This window comes from Oryza sativa, chromosome 6 (assembly GCF_034140825.1).
Source record: "Oryza sativa Japonica Group chromosome 6, ASM3414082v1".
Taxonomy (NCBI): domain Eukaryota; kingdom Viridiplantae; phylum Streptophyta; class Magnoliopsida; order Poales; family Poaceae; genus Oryza; species Oryza sativa.
Genome location: NC_089040.1, coordinates 4,376,157 through 4,393,032, shown reverse-complemented (window position 1 = coordinate 4,393,032; position 16,876 = coordinate 4,376,157). Strand labels below are relative to the sequence as shown.

The 16,876-nt window shown below is 40.1% G+C and overlaps 2 protein-coding genes across 3 annotated transcripts; one reads left to right on the top strand and one right to left on the bottom strand.

Moving 5' to 3' along the window:
• Nucleotides 1-836: 836 nt before the first annotated feature.
• LOC4340328 (formin-like protein 6) lies at nt 837-4,522 on the bottom strand. Its single transcript, XM_015788987.3, has 4 exons — nt 4,206-4,522; nt 2,452-3,155; nt 1,834-2,055; nt 837-1,739 (listed from the first exon to the last, which is right to left on the bottom strand). Exons 1-4 carry the CDS (start codon nt 4,276-4,278, stop codon nt 1,080-1,082), a joined length of 1,659 nt encoding a protein of 552 aa, XP_015644473.1. The 5' UTR covers nt 4,279-4,522; the 3' UTR covers nt 837-1,079.
• Nucleotides 4,523-10,224: 5,702 nt separating this feature from the next.
• LOC4340327 (ubiquitin carboxyl-terminal hydrolase 23) lies at nt 10,225-15,538 on the top strand. 2 transcript variants are annotated; one of them, XM_015787497.3, is made up of 12 exons: nt 10,225-10,772; nt 11,060-11,174; nt 11,887-11,997; nt 12,105-12,277; nt 12,377-12,703; nt 12,790-12,915; nt 13,156-13,575; nt 13,651-13,824; nt 13,909-14,034; nt 14,153-14,771; nt 14,876-14,969; nt 15,127-15,538. In XM_015787497.3, the coding sequence occupies exons 1-12, from the start codon at nt 10,479-10,481 to the stop codon at nt 15,293-15,295; spliced, it is 2,748 nt and encodes a 915-aa protein (XP_015642983.1). In that variant the 5' UTR covers nt 10,225-10,478; the 3' UTR covers nt 15,296-15,538. The 2 variants fall into 2 exon arrangements, with proteins under 2 accessions (XP_015642983.1, XP_015642982.1); XM_015787496.3 differs by having other exon boundaries at nt 13,156-13,824.
• The last annotated feature ends 1,338 nt before the right edge of the window (nt 15,539-16,876 follow it).

Here is a 16,876-nt window from a genome sequence, read left to right as displayed (position 1 = left end):
TCTTCTGTGTCATGGAAATCATATGGGGCAAAATTGTTATTTAGGGCTGTGAGATTCGTCACCTGTCAGTGCAGGACATTTCCGGCCCGGACCGAAACCCGATACCTACAAGCTACGAGGCCTTGTTCAATTTGGGCCGATACTTGGGGCCATGGAGATTAGCCCTGACTATGATGGGCTTCTGCCTACTTAAACTTTTTTTTTTAAGAATTACATAGTACAACGCAGATACTCACAACGCACGCACACCTACCCTCTATGAACGCACGCACGCAAATCTTACCCCTATGAGCATCTTCGAACACGCACACTCGATGAGTACGTCGCATACCACCTATGAGCATCTTCGAACATGCACACTCGACAGGTACGTCACCTACCACTGAAAGCACAAAGCCGTTAAATCCTGAAAAAATCGCTCCTATGGAGAAACTCAGGACCTAAAGTGTTACTGAGGCTCTTCTAACCACTAGGCTACAGGTCCTTTCGCTTCTGGGTACTTAAACTTGCTCGAGATGGGGTTCCGCTCCAATCTTAGAGATATATAACTATGTCACTCTTACTATTTGCCACTGGATTCACATGTCATATATTGCGAGTGACAAATTCTTAATTGCCGCATTTTAAAAGTGACAAATAGTTTGTCATACCGTCCTATTGTGGAGCCCAACCGTCATTGACACAAGACAGTCAGTTAATTGTGGTCGTACATGCCCTTAGGCCACACTATGTAATGGCGCAATGGTGGTTCTCATGAACTTCGACCATCATCAATATTGTAGTTCACATCCCAAATGATAAAGAACATTTTTTTTGCGAGGAAAATGATAAAAGACTTTGTTTCCAAGTTGCATCGCGGCAAGAACTCATATTCTCCAAAATTTGGAGGCAATCTGAAATTTTTGTACATGTTTACCATTACCGAAGAGAACAGCTATACATGCTTCGTGGTCTGGATAAACCACTCTTTTTTACCAATGTACTGTGCAGGTGTATATGTATCGACATATGTGACTACATTCTGGGCAGCTCCAGTGATCAGTGTTGCCCCAATTTACAGGAGGAAGAATTTTGCAGCTTCAACATCTTTGAGGTTCTGCTGTTTGTGTCTGGATCTCAACAATTCCAGCCTCCATGGAATCTTCATCGAACTTCTGCGGGCTTGATGGAGAGCTGCTTGAAGGTGTATCTGACAGGAACGTGTCCGTGTTGGTGTCTGACCATTCAGCAACAGCAGCATCACCAGCAGCTTCTGAGTCTCGTGAATTCGCCGAAGGCAGGTCGGAGTTGGGGTTGTTCTTGGTGGTATCCAATTTTGGTAGCTCCCTTGGAGATGAATCTTCAAAGAGTTTGTGCTCTTGAGATTCTAGTGCAAGTGAGTAAGTTTCTGGCAAGGAATGTGTATCAGCAACCGGATCTTTGACAATGTCGAACGTTGGCGCAGAAGAATGGTTATGTTCTGTTTCCATCTGAATAACCTGGACAGATCTGGTTCCTAGCAAGCTATGTTCAGATGTGGAATTGCTGTTTTCTGTTTCCTGAAGAGATACTGCATCAAAGCCATCATGCTCATTGTTAGACCCATTCTGTTCTGTTGCATTAGTTGTCACGTCATCGCTTTTGGTTGACCAATCCAGATGACTGAATGCATCTTCAACCCTAGAAAAGTTTTCCTTATCCTCACTTGATAATTGAGATGAGTTAAGCGATGTGATTGTGTCCATCTCCGAAAATATAACCTATGATAATCAAGGCAAGACGAGTACATAACTACATATGAAGGTGGAATGTGCAGGTGAAAAATGTGTACAAGATGCATGAGTTAAGTGGTACCTCAACTCTGAAATCTACAGGAAACCGGAGTTTTGTGTCCCACAGAATGTCAATCTGGTCCCTATCAAGTAGCAATAGGTTGTCTTCAATAAAAGCCATGTTAAACATGACCCTGAACACCATCACTTCATGTTCAAAGTTTTCATCCAGGCTAATGCACTCCATGACAACATCTCCTTGAACAGGACACCGGGCATTAAACTTGATTATCTCAGAATCTTCCTGAATTACAAACACAAACATGTCAATGTTCTCCTATCCAGCAATTAAAGCTTAAATACTTCTTACTTTGATAACAAATAAAAGTCTCCAGCTCAAATTTAAAGCTGTTCGATAGACATATGAACTAGTAAAATGGATTCCAGACAAGCTAGTAGAGAAAAGAATGATACGACAGATGAAAAAAACACAGCACTAGCAGATAACGAAACAATTAAACTTGTAAACCGGTGATCTCCCCAGGTGATCTGACTACACTTTCAGGTATTTCGATAGTTGATCACTGACTTTGTTGAATGTTGAACTATTGAACCAACACATCATGAACAAACATCACAAGCTTACTGTAATAAAGGTTATATTATTCATGATAAATTAGTAAATATAACAAAAGTATACCTGTGTGTAGAGCTGGACAGAATCACTTGTCTTTGGGGTTGAAAAGAGAACTTTAGTACTTTTGTCATTAGGAGCAAAAGGATCTGGACCATAAATCTGCAATATTGGTCTACATCCTCCTTTTCCATCAAAATTTGGCACCCCTCTGATGATTACACAATTCAAATTTATCATTCTATCAGCTGGAGGCCATTGTTCTGGTGACATGTGCCGTCTTGACACATACTTCAAGTATCTCATCTGAGAAGGAGCCGGGTTCAGTGGTGAGAAGTGCTCTACTAGCCCAGGTGGTGCCTGTTTGTAGACCATTTCCAATGCTTTCCTCTCATTATTATATCTTCGGAGGTAAAGCAGTAGGGCTGCCAATGCGAAAGCAAGGACTGGCCATCCCCCCTGTTCTGAATGTATAAGCAAGAAGTTGTCCTGGCCTAATGAGAGCCAACTTTCACTAGACCTCACGAAATGGTGAATCATCTCCATGGTGAGCAAGGGGCATCCCTCATAGTTTCGTGGGTAACCCATCACACTCATATCAAAGTCCGAGAAAATGCAGGCAATTTGGTTGTCCTTCTTGCTTCCCTCAAAATTGAACACCATGAATGAGTCAATGGAATAGCGGCCAATTAGCTGTTTCAAGATGCCTCCGATGTACGGTTTCAGCTCATCTTCTTCAAAGAAATCCGTGGAGAAGCAGTGGTTAAACACTGAAAAGTAAAGAAGTAACCAGTAGTCAGCATAAGAAAGGTGAAACTGGGAGCAATATCAATTCTACTATAAACAGTATAGTTATCATAAAGATTCAAACCATGTCCAATAGGAGTAGGTGGACATTTCCAACAGCAATAGTGATAGGAACATTTCAGCCTTACGAATGAAACATCAATCCATTTTCAAGAATACAAAATGTGGATGGTATGTTGTCAGCCACACAAGTGGGTAACTAACACTAACAGAAAATGGAGTAGTTTTGGATGGTCAGCCTCATCAGAAGATCAAGAAGCCATGTCACACAACAGGTTCACAAACCATGACAGGTTCCTTTTTGGAAACAACAAGAAAATCATGTAACTGCATCTTGTTTGTCTGTGAATATATCAATTTACCACAAGCATGACAATTCAACCTCTAATGTCCAGTTGTTCACCCATCTATAGTGCTCATCATTTTCACAGAACAGAACTCATGTGCATCTGATTTGAGCTAATCCAAAATTCCTTCTGAACATTATCAGAAGGAGCATCATATACTCCAAAGAATTCCAAACTTCAATTTGTGGCCAGAAAAGCTACTCCAGCAAACATTGTGTGGTAAAAACTGCACAAGTTCAGAGCTGAATCCCATCTAAATGAGTACGTCATCGTTCAGAGAAGAAATGACAGCGTCGTGATAACCAGCTAAGCCGGTCAATTCCCGCGTTCCTATTGTGGTCGGGTGCAACAACTCGCGCGACATTGCCAAGTCAATACACGAACCGAACCCACTGATACCAATCCCTGACCCCCCCCCCCCCAGCTGTCATTATCTCTCCCCCAAACCTGACCACATTTTGCTCATACGATTTTTTTTCTCTCCAGAAAGTTAAAGCAGCTTCAGTAAAAACGGAACAAAACGTAAATAAAAAAATTAAGCGCGTGGTAGATTCATGCTTGCTAACATGGTATTGCTTACACGAAGAGAACGCAGTAAAACAAAAAAAAACAAAATTATACCGTAATTATGGAGTACTGAAGTGGGAAATAAAAAAAAACACGAACCGAAAATGTTGTCGGAGATCTCCACGAGCCCCTGTGGCGGCCGCCGGTGGAACAGCCGCCGGAACAGCGACATCTCCCGCGGCGGCGGCCACGACAACAACCGAAACGACGACGACGACGGCGCGCGCTCAGGAATGGGCGGCGGCGGGGCAGCAGCTGCCGCGGGATCGCCGCACCATCCGGCGGCGGCGAGGCGAGAGGTGGAGGAGGGGGAGGAGGAGGAGGAGGGAGGCGACGACGTGAGGAGGAGTAGGAATCGAGCTTCGCTGCGTGAGGGGGGTGGGGGGGGGGGGGATTTTGATATTTGGGGGAGGAGGGATTTGAAGGTTTCGCCGCCTGGTTTCGGTTTTAACAGACGGAACGGGTCGTGGTGGCGTTGGCGTGGGCGCGTGCGTGCGGGTGTGCGTTGCGAGCGAATGATTCCAAGGGGAGCGGGAGCGGGGCCTACCTGTCTGTGCCTGACTACCTGCCCGCCGGCTTTGCTTTATTTTTTATTCTTTTTTTTCTCTGAAAAGTAAAAGGGGGATGTGCTTCAAAATTTGAATCCGGGATGCTTTTATTTAGCTTTACTACCTTTTTTAAAGAAAACAAATAGGATGACCTTGGATTTTTTTTTCTAACTACCAATTTCACTGAATTTTTTACATTTTGACCTTTTTTTTATAAAAAAGTTACAAAATAGACCCCTCAAAAACCATTTTCAGAATGGATCTATTTTCTGTCCATTCCTAGAAATATTTCTTCCAAGAATCTATTCGTATAAATAAAGTTTTCAAAAAAGACCAAATTGTAAAAATTTCATGCCAATTTTATCCCTAATATGTTTTCTCCTTTTTTTTTCTCCCACCACCTCGGTTGTCCCGTCAATAAAGTACCCATGTACATTCATTCTTATTCTCTTTTTCACTGGCTGACAAAAAGCCCATCATTTGGCATATTGGAGGAAAAAGCGAAATGACATATTTGCAAGTGAAAAATAATTTGTGAATATATATATATATATATATATATATATATATATATATATATATATATATATATATATATATATACACATATATATATATATATATATATACATATATATATATATGTTATTAACTATCTATCTAAAAGTAAAGACTGAAAAATAAACTACGATGAAAAAACCCTAAAATCAACTTCAAATTTAAGGTTGAAATATAAGCAAAGCAAAAAGGATAGGGTTGTCTTTACTTGGCTGAATTATATTAACATAGCAGAAAACTACTTGTATGAGTTTAAAGACCAATAGCACAGCTATATACTTAATTATTTTGGAAAATGTTGATTCACACCATAGTCAGGGCTTGTTTAGTTGGCAAAAAAAAATTTGCCCCTTCATGTCATATCAGATATAAGGACACACATTTAAAGTATTAAACGTAGTCTAATAACAAAACAAATTACATATTCCGCAGGAAACTGCGAGATGAGTTTATTAGGTCTAATTAATCCGTTATTAGCATATGTTTACTATAGCAAAACATTGTCAAATCTATGGTGCAATTAGGCTTAAAAGATTCGTTTCATAATTTTGTGGCGAACTGTGTAATTGTTTTTTTCTATATTTAATACTCCATACATGTGTCCAAACATTCGATGTGAAGAATTTTGTTTGGGAACTAAACAAACCCTAAGTTGTATATTCTGTTTAGCGCATGGGCACTTGGCTTTTTTTTTTCTTTAAGATTTCTGCCTTAGAAATACACATTTGCCCTTCAAATTTTCTCGTGGTTCAATCTTCACACTAAAATAAAGTAAACTTTTAAAACCGGACAAATTACCCTTACAATATATGGTATGGTGATTTTGTTTGACAATGTGACTGTTTTCGTTTAAGTATGAATACTTTGAGTAAATTATCATAAAACTGAGACGTAAGGTGGTATATATAACAAAACTACAAATTTAATATCAAATTTATCACAAAACTACATATTTAGCTATGAAAACTAAAGTGTTAATTTTAGAGTTTAGATCTCTAGCATTACTATTACGTTGGATTCATGAACATTGTAGCTTTGTAATAAAATTAGTATTAAATCTGTAATTTTGTGATACACCATCTTAAATAGTTTTGTGATATATTGTCTTAAATCTACAAATTTGTGATAGTTCCAAAGTACATGTAGTTTTGTGAAAAAAAATTATAAACTTTTGATAGCTCAGTTTAGTTATTAATTAAACTTAACTAAATGAAATCCATGTCGCTAAACCATGCATTACATGCCCGATTTCAAAATATATGTTTCTGGTATTATTTATCTAAATTTTAAATGTGTATAAGAAAAAACAATCGGTTTCTTGAGTTTTGTATGAAGACGGACATCGAAAATAGTTTAAGCGCTAAAAAATGGACTTTGAAAACATGTCTCGCAAATGTCATGTTCATATAAAAAGAAATCTTTGTTTAATGAACGAGCATGCTATTAGATCGTTAATTTGATAAAGTAGGACTTGATTAAAAAAAAGTTTACATGGGATGGAACAGTATGATTAGCCCCGATGAAAACGGAGACGAATATAGATTCCTTTCGAAGCGGATAATTTTCGAATAGTTCAGTTATAAATATTTATTTTCAGATATGAATATGGATATGGTATCGGGGATACCAACGAATACGGAAAGTTATTTTGAAAAACCATACTAATATATATTTTATGTTTTTTAGCTAATAATTAATTACAGGCTTCCCTTTTTCGTCCTGGAGGAGAAGGTTCCCTACCTTCCCAATCATCTTTTTTTTGTATGTTTTACTTGGATTTGCATGGTATTTACATATATTTGGTGCATCTCGCTTTTAAGAACATGGAGGACATGATCCATATATAACGCAACAGATACGGCTTTGGACGTTGGAACATCTCTTTTTGGGCTTAAGAGACGTTCGAATTGGAAACATTTGCAAAAGAAAAATTATACTATATATGTATGTATATAATATACTGTTGTCCGCATGTATGAACTGTAACATTAATTAGCAAAAAATATCGAGCGTGCACGTCGTGTTGCGCCGGCGTATGCAACCAACGTTATCTGATTTCAGTGTGCCGCAGATGAATACCATACATTGACATATGAACTACGAAGAAGTCAAACACAAGCACGAGCATTCAAATGACCTTGTCTACAATTTGACCAAACACATCTTAGCATGAACTTTTGCCAGGACAAGAGGAATAATACTCTTCTTTGTGCAATGGACAAACACTACTTCCCTTCTTAAATAGATAAACGTTTTACGTTCAGACACATCAGAATCTAACTTACTTTTTTTTAAAAAAAACAAAGATTTGATATGTCCAAAATGATAACAGTGGAATTAATGCCATAAAAATACTTTCATTCAGTTAATTCTTTTAAAAAAAATAATTTTATGATCACACAATGATAACAGTGGAATTAATGCCATAAAAATACTTTCATTCAGTTAATTCTTTTAAAAAAATAATTTTATGATCACACTATTAGGCGTTTGCGAAAAAAAGATCACACTATTAGAATTTAGAAAAGATAACGATAACAATATATCATAAATGTAGAAAAAGAAAGTAGGAAAACAAAGTAAATTTCATATAACTACCAGTTGTTTGTGAAAACTGGCACTAAAGTCTAATCACAAGTAGCAAGAATTTTCGGATAACCGCACATTTTCATCGATATGTACCACTTTTTCTATATATGTTGCCTATTGTGATATTGTCTAATCTAACACGGTAAAATAGTACTGGTAGGAAACAAAACAAAAGAGAAGTTTTTTTTTGGTTCCCTCTAGTATTCACATTTGGAATTCATATTTTAAATAGGATGTCAATTCAGAAACAACCAATATGTTCAAGCATAGAGTTTGGCTTGAAGGAGCTATATATGTGACTACACTGCCGCCATTAAAAGCTCACTTAAGACAGCTTGTTCTCAAATAAAAAGGCTCGATGACGATATTTTGGACAATACCACATAATAACAATTTTCATTGAGACGAAAAAAATAATAATCAAGAGATAGTACAAGAATTATTGACCGGCAAGATTTGATTCCACTAGTATCATAAATAAGTACTACCTCTATTTCAGGTTATAAGACTTTATAGCATTGACCACATTCATATATATGTTAATGAATCTAGCGACACATATATGTTTAGATTAATTAACATATATATAAATATGAGTAATGCTATAAAGTCTTATAATATGAAACGAAGGAAGTAGGAGACATTAGTTGATAGTTTTTTTTAGAACATAAAGGAATCCACTAAGATTTCCGTTATCTTTATCAGTTTATGCATATCGATACATTTTATCAACTTATGTATATTAACAATTTTTTCCCATATTAATAATGTGCCCATGCTTTAAAATGCCCAGATCCATATAATTGAAGATTGAATGGGTGAATAGATTAATGATAATATACGGGATAGTCTCATATAATGAGATTGACTATATGGGTGGATTGGATCCTTTAGCCATTACCTACACACGAAGAGCACACAAGCTTCTACGTTGGATGAGAAGCACCAGAATGAAGACGAATACTCCCTTAAAAAAAACAATCTAAATATTGGATGAGATATTTTCTAATACAAGATTCATTGTAATAGGAAATGTGTAATAAATGTTTTTTTTAACGGAGGGTGCATGATGTCACGACTACGGTATTTGCACAGTATGGGGATCGTTGGTGCTAGGATATACGCGAGACTGAGGTAAAAGAGATGGAGACATGGATTTTTATACAGGTTCGGGCCCCTGAGCTATTAGATAATAGCCCTACATCCTGTTGGCCGGAGCCGATATTGCTTTTTATTCACCATAATCACACCAGTACAATATGTGGGGTAGCCTATCTAACTGTTGTCGACATGGTGGTCTGAAGGTCTGACTCGTAGTCGACAACAGGGTAGCCTTCCTCCTCGAGCTCGCGCCCGACGTTATCAGAGACAGTGCTAGATCCCTACGGGCGGCCTCTGAAGGTACCGGATAGGGTCGATCTAGGCATATCTCTGATGTCGATATCCGGCGGCTTGTCTTGGCATATGTAGGCTTGTATGTTGTGGCTTCTGGTGGGTGTATGTTGATTGTGTTGGTTCTCCCTGGTGGGTGTATGTTGATTGTGTTGGTTCTCCCTGGTGGGTGTCCCTTCTCCCCTCCTAGGAGGTATTGTATTTATACCCATAGGTGTCCCCTTGTCCAAGTAGAACTAGGGAAACCAATATGGATACAATCCGAGTAGTCCTTGTCGTTTCCATGTAGAACTATGGTTGTCTTTCCTTATCCGGAACTCCTCCTATATCCGAAGGTTGCTTCCGTATAGGACATGGTATGTGGTGGATCCTGCCGAGATTTAGTCAACTACTATTAGGTATGTGGTATCCATAACCCTGACACCCATGCTTTAAAATGCCCAGATCCATATAATTGAAGATTGAATGGGTGAATAGATTAATGATAATATACGGGGTAGTCTCATATAATTAGAGATTGACTATATGGGTGGATTGGATCCTTTAGCCATTACCTACACACGAAGAGAACATGAGCTTCTACGTTGGATGAGAAGCACCAGAATGAAGACGAATACTCCCTTAAAAAACCAATCTAAATATTGGATGAGATATTTTCTAATACAAGATTCATTGTAATAGGAAATGTGTAATAAATGTTTTTTTTAACGAAGGGTGCATGATTTTAAAAACAGTAAAAAAAAAAGGAAATACGAGCAATGGAGCACTCATGGGTAAAGGTTGATGTAGCCATGTAGGCCACACACGATTTGACTGAACCCGCAGCCACACCACTCTCACATGGCTCACAGCCACAGCCACTCCGCGTTCTTCCCGCTCCGGCCCCACCAGCCAGAGCGCAATCAAAGCACGTGCTCCACAAAAAAATCCAACGTCCCAGATCGCCCCGCCCCTCCCTCCCGTCCAATCCTAACCGTCCACTCGCTAGGGGTATAGGGTTTATAGCTCCCCCATCCCACCCCCTCCTCCCCCTCTCTTCCGGCCCGCAGCTCGAACGGCGGCCGAGCGAACCAAAAAAAAAAAGAAAAGAAAAAAAAAAACAGCGCGCCGCACCAATTACCCACACCCGTATCGATCGAATCCGCGCGAGTTTAATCCCGGAAAAATCGCAGAAAAATTCAGAGTGGAGTGTTGATTCGTCCGATACCCATCCATCATCGTGTCCCTGTCTGTCCTGAGGTGTAGTTTGGTTTCCGCTTCTGTGTTGGGGCTTGAAACCCTAGGAATGGCGGAGGTTGAGGTGGCGGCGGCGGCGGCGGCGGCGGAGGGGGTGCTGCACAGGAGGATCGAGTTCCACCTCGCGAGGAGGTCGCACTCGGTGGTGGCGGTCGGGGGAGGCGGGTTCCGGATGGAGACGCTGAACCCCGACGCGGGTGACAGAGCGGCGGCGGGGGCGGCGCAGGGGGTGGGGGTGGCGGCGGGGGGCGAGGGGGAGGCGAGGAGGGCGGAGAAGGGGGAGGTGGTCGGCGGTGGGCTGGATCCGGAGCTCAGCGTCGCCAGGATCTACCTCGGGAGAATTGTGAGTGCACGAAGCTGTGTAATTCTGTTGGTGTATCTTAGAGGCCGCGATTTTGTTAGGGGTTTTGGGGGTGGAGCTGCAATGCGTGGTGTTTTTACCACGGAATCTGTCGATTTGTATTAGTTTATAAAATATGGATTAGTAGCTGCTTTTTTTTTGGATCGTAGCTAGTGTAGTATCTAGTTAACGGTTCTGGCATTTATCGGGGTTTTAGTATGGTGGGCGTTTTATTATTTTGTAATTTTTCTTCCCGGGTTCTTAAATTGGAGTGCTTTGATGTGATGTAGGGTGCTGGCCTGCAAAATCTTGGGAACACTTGCTACCTGAACTCGGTGCTGCAATGCTTGACGTACACAGAACCATTTGCGGCCTATTTGCAGAGCGGGAAGCACAAGTCTTCATGTAAGTATTGTTACAGTTTTCAACCGGATGATTTGGCATGTTGCATGAGATGCCAATGTTATGATGTTACTTTTGAACATGTAAATTCCACACCTAGTAGTAACTGAACTGAAGTGAATGTTCTTTATGTCATACGATAAGTTGAGCCTGGACCTTGAAATCAAGTTATATGGCTGCATGCTTAAGCTATGCTGATAGCCTAGGCTAGTAATTCTGTAATTGCTGTATAACTGCCCTAGATAATGATACCTACATTGCAAGAGGCTCAAGGTTATTCCTTTTACATTACTGGAAAATTTCAACACTTCTTCAGGTTGAATGTTGTTTAACCCATAAACAGGTATTGCCCATTAAGAAATTCGTGAAAAAGTTGGTAATTCTATTTCAAAGTTTAGACCCATTAGTTGTGCATGCAATAATAAAACACTTGAACAAAGAGGCTGAAAAAGGATAAGAATGATAAGAAGGGGAGAATCCTGCTTATAAAGAGTAGTTACGTTGGTCTTCCGTAGAACAATATATGAGGTATCGAGTATGAACTGATCATGCCTTTTCTAGATTGGTGTTGCACCAATATTTCTGCACTATGTAACATGTTCTGTATGAACTGCAAGCATGTTTTCTATGGTCTGTCATGTTCAAGTAAGCATAGAGAAACACTTAATTTTGCGACAAGATATTTCTATTGCTAATTCTTTTCCCCTTTCTTAAGGTCGTACTGCTGGATTTTGTGCACTATGTGCTCTTCAAAACCATGTTAAGACTGCTCTACAGTCAACTGGAAAAATAGTGACGCCATCACAGATTGTCAAGAACTTGCGCTGTATCCTTCAATGTTCTTTAGCTTAACTGAGCACCTATTATTGATTTAAATTTTGGACTTCTAGTTTTTTTAAAGAAATGGAATTGGAATCTTTGACTACAAAATAGGCATCTCCCGTAGTTTCCGCAATTCAAGGCAGGAGGATGCACATGAGTTAATGGTTAATTTACTTGAATCCATGCATAAATGTTGTCTACCTTCTGGAGTACCAAGTGAGTCTCCTAGTGCATATGAGAAGAGCTTAGTTCACAAAATATTTGGTGGCCGCCTAAGAAGTCAGGTATGATCTGTACATTGTTCAGTAAGACTGGAGCTGGCAATTTCATGGGAAGTCCCAATTTCATAGTCATCACTGCTTGGCTATGTACATGTGCCCCAGGTGAAATGCACACAGTGCTCACATTGCTCCAACAAATTTGATCCTTTCTTGGATCTCAGCCTTGATATTGGTAAGGCCACGTCTCTGGTGAGGGCACTTCAAAATTTCACTGCGGAAGAGCTCTTAGATGGGGGAGAAAAGCAATATCAGTGCCAACGCTGCAGGAAAAAGGTTGTAGCAAAGAAAAAGTTTACAATTGATAAGGCGCCATATGTTCTGACAATTCATCTGAAGCGCTTTAGCCCTTTCAACCCCCGTGAAAAGATTGACAAAAAAGTTGATTTTCAGCCAATGCTAGACTTGAAGCCATTTATTAGCGACTCTAAAGTGAGTAATTTGGTTTTTAATTCTCAAGATCTACCCATTTGGATAAAATCTGTTTCAGGTTTAATTCATTATTGTTGTTTTTGTAGGGCGCAGATTTTAAATACAGCCTTTATGGTGTTTTGGTTCATGCTGGTTGGAACACTCAGTCAGGCCATTATTATTGCTTCGTTCGAACTTCCAGTGGAATGTGGCACAACCTTGATGATAACCAGGTCTAGCATGATATTTGCCATTACGTGAAGCTTTACTGTTTCATTTTTAGTTGATAGTTGATAGTCATATCACAACCTTCCATTAGCTGCTTAATTGGCTATTTTATTTTAATCTTGCGCTTGGCCATATGTATGTGAGGGAGTACAGTGACTCTAGTGCATGGTGGATGCTACTTTATTCCTCTCGCTAATTCAGCAGACTTTAGCTTCCCTTGTACTGATCCTTGTGGACAACTTCAGGTACGCCAAGTCCGTGAGGCAGATGTATTGAGACAGAAAGCATATATGTTATTTTATGTACGTGACAGAGTTGGGAATCCGACTCCACGCAAGGATAATATCACTGCTAATATGCCAGCCAGGAGAACAATACCTGAAAAGATCTCAGGTCTGAGTGATATGATCCAGAGCGGCGTAATTGAAGCAAAATTGAACGGTTCCTCGTCTCCTTATGGCGATAAGAGGTTGCACGGCATAAGCAATGGGAACTCAATCAAGACTTCAAGAGAGCATTATTTGAAGAAAGATGGCAAAACTGAAGCTCCTAAAGCCTCTGAAAACAATGGCCTGGCTTCCACACAGAAAGCTTCTGCACCTCAAATTGATGGTGCTACCTTATCTGCTCAATCTAAGCAAATTACTTCAACTGGTCACAGAGAGGTATCTTCATCAGATCGATCTGCATCTCTTACACATGTGATTGTGAACCAAGCAGTGGCCATGGTTCCGTCGCAGGAATTGCAACCAAAGGTTGATGGCTTAACCGATACCTCTTCCCTGGGCAATGGCAATGCGATATTGTCTGAGCGAAATAAACAAACATCCCAGCATCAAAATCCATTTTCTATGCCAGCTTCCCATGGAAAGGACACAGGGGCAGGGCTTGCTGCACAAACTTTCCCAACTAAGGTATGTTTACTCTTATGGTGATCACTGCTGATTTTTTGGTAATATTTTTGCTATGTGACTTGTTTTGTTCATTCAACTCTGCAGGATGCTATTGTTTCAAATGGTGTTGTACCTAGTAGCAGGGATCCAATTTCCAGTGAGAAGGTGTGTGGCTTGCAAAAATCCATCAAGCAAGATGACAAAACGGTGAAAGAACTTCCTATAAGTGAGGTATGGTACCATTACCCTTATTATGTGTCACTATCCCATATGATCCTGTAGACTTTTGATTGACCCCATAAGGTTCATATAGGCTGATTTGTATATTTTGTTTCTGGCTTTTGTGCAGAACAATATAGTATCAGGACTTGAACGAGTCAACGCCAGAAAACAGACTAGCTCTGAAGTTTCCATGAAGGTAGCTGCAGCTGATTCGTGCAATAGCAACACACCTAAAAGGGTGGATTTGAAGTCAAAGAAACTTGTGAGATATCCAGTCATGAACATGTGGCTTGGGCCCAGACAAGTTATGCTAGGTTCACTAAAGGTACAAAAGAAAAAGAAATGCAATAGAACTAGAAGACGGTCTGTAGTTTGTGAGGACATGGCCAATGCCACTTGTTCAGGTAACAACACAAGCGAGCAGCAGGCATCAACATCAACAACAACGTCGTCTGAAACTGTGCAATGTACTCCCAGAGGGCGGAAACGTGCCTATGATAGTGACAGTCCTAAAAATAATAACCAGAAGCAAAACAAGCAAGACGTTATTGGAGCCGATACTGGTAGTGGTGAACTTAACATGGATAAGAGAAATGTTATTAGTGAAACCGCTGCTAGTGCTGAGCTTCCGAAGCTGGGTCCAGGCTCTTCTGCAAATCAGGAACATTCAAGGAACAATGTTCATGCAAAATTGGGAGTTCCCCGGCATTTTACTGTTCTGACAAGGGACTTGGCTGAAGTTACTGGTTAGTTCCATCTCTTTGCCCTCTACACTTTGTCATGCGCTACAAATATGCTAGTTTGCCATCTATTTTGTACCTGCCATATTCTTACCTTTTGGCCTTTTCAGTTCCATGCTGGGATGATGTTGCTGTGTCAAATGCTGAGGCAAGAGAGTCAAAACATTCAGAAAGCAAGAGCATTGGATATGTGTTAGATGAATGGTGAGCCATTCTTTTAATTCGTCGATGATACATCTCAGTATTGTTCAGTGGTGTTTCATACTTTCCAATTCTTTGGTGAAATTTAAGTAGCGAATAATCTCATTGAAGGAAACGAATAACTATACGAAATCTACTGTTCACTTTCATCTATTTCCAGGGACGAGGAGTATGACCGTGGAAAGACCAAGAAAATCAGAAATTCAAAGGAAGACTACGGTGGACCAAACCCCTTCCAGGAGGAGGCCAACTACATCTCACAGAGAAACATGAAACAGAGGACCTATCAACCCAAATCCTGGAAGAAACATGCCCATGTTAGAAGATGACAATGACGATTGACGATGCCCATGTTGTAGTAGCAGTGTAGCGCCCATTTTTGAAGAATTCATTTGTTGTTCGTTTTGCCGTGTTACATCTTAGCATTCCGGACAAACAGCTGCTGGGACTGGACATGCATTCAACTGTTGTTTTCGCCATGTCGTATTTAAACAGCTGGAACCTCTGTATTCAATTGTATTGGATTGTTGTAGCGAGAACGAGTTGGTTAATACTACTGTCGTTCCAAATAATCTTGTACTGTAATTATCCTGGTGAGATGAGATGAAATTACTCTTGCAGTAGAATGTAGTAGTATCAGTGTAATGCAATGCTGTATGCAAGTTAATCTTGGGAACTGTTGCAACAGAAGCAAACCGTATAACCCGTTAAAACATGTTGGCTTCTATCTGGGCCAAGGCCAAGAGGCTATATAGCTTGTGTAATGGCGTGTTGGAGTACAAGTCAGTTTCGACCTGGACGCTGTCTGGACGAGAGGAGCAACACCTCGACCCGGCAGTTATTACGTTTAACGGATAGTGATACTAATGGCTACTACACCCTTTGGTCCCCAGAAAAGATAATGCGAATCCCTGTTTTAAGAGTTGGAGCGTGAACATTTTTGCGTGATCTTATCTGGCGCCGTCATTGTTCGTGTAATCATTTTTGGGCCAACGTGGCACATGCGAAGCTGCTGTTGTATTAGGACCCCGAGTAAATGGTATTAAGCGTACGTACTTGTTTTTGCTTGAAATTGAGCTATGTGTTGTTTTTTTACCTGGATGAATTACGCACTGTTTTCTCAAATAATTGTGTAAAATTGTTTAGTTGAAGCGAACAAGACATGTTTTGCCAAATGTTGCTGCATGTGAGAACCTAGAAATTGTTCATAATTCTAGTGTAAAATGAACTGATCCCTGAAATTCCTACAAGAGTTGTATATATATAATTCATTCTTCCAAACAGGATCTTGATGCTTAATTTGTAGTATAACATTAAGCGAGGTACTGTGTGTGGGGGTATCATTAACTTGGAAATTCAACTATGTACCAAGAAGGAAGCAATTAAATTAACATGCAATAATTCTTCCAGATGATTGAGCTCCAATTTTGAAACCGAAGTAGTGAAAATTCGAGATGCTGCCGACCAGTGAAGGTTTCCCGTGCAGCATTGATCTCTTCAATTAATTAAAGATTCCGGATTCCTCCATCGCTGAATCTCTCGCAACTTAACAATAACTTCTTGTCTATACGTATTAATGCAACAGGGTCTCTACTCCACTCTCCACATGCATGTGTATTTGCAAAATGCAAACTAGTATGCGTACGTTCATGCACGGACTCCTACGTACCCCAATCCTAGATACACATATTTGAATATCGTGGCGCTTGCAATAAGTGACAGTCAATTTTCAACCCACATAATTATAAATTAACATCCCAATAATTGGAAACATACACTCGCCGAATTAATTCAAGCTCATCAAATGAGTTGCTCCTAGTACGCCGTAGCTAGCCAACAGATCGACGACCGACAGCTATCGAATTTTTTTCCCCCCAAAACCATATTTTAAATCTTAGACATATACTCTC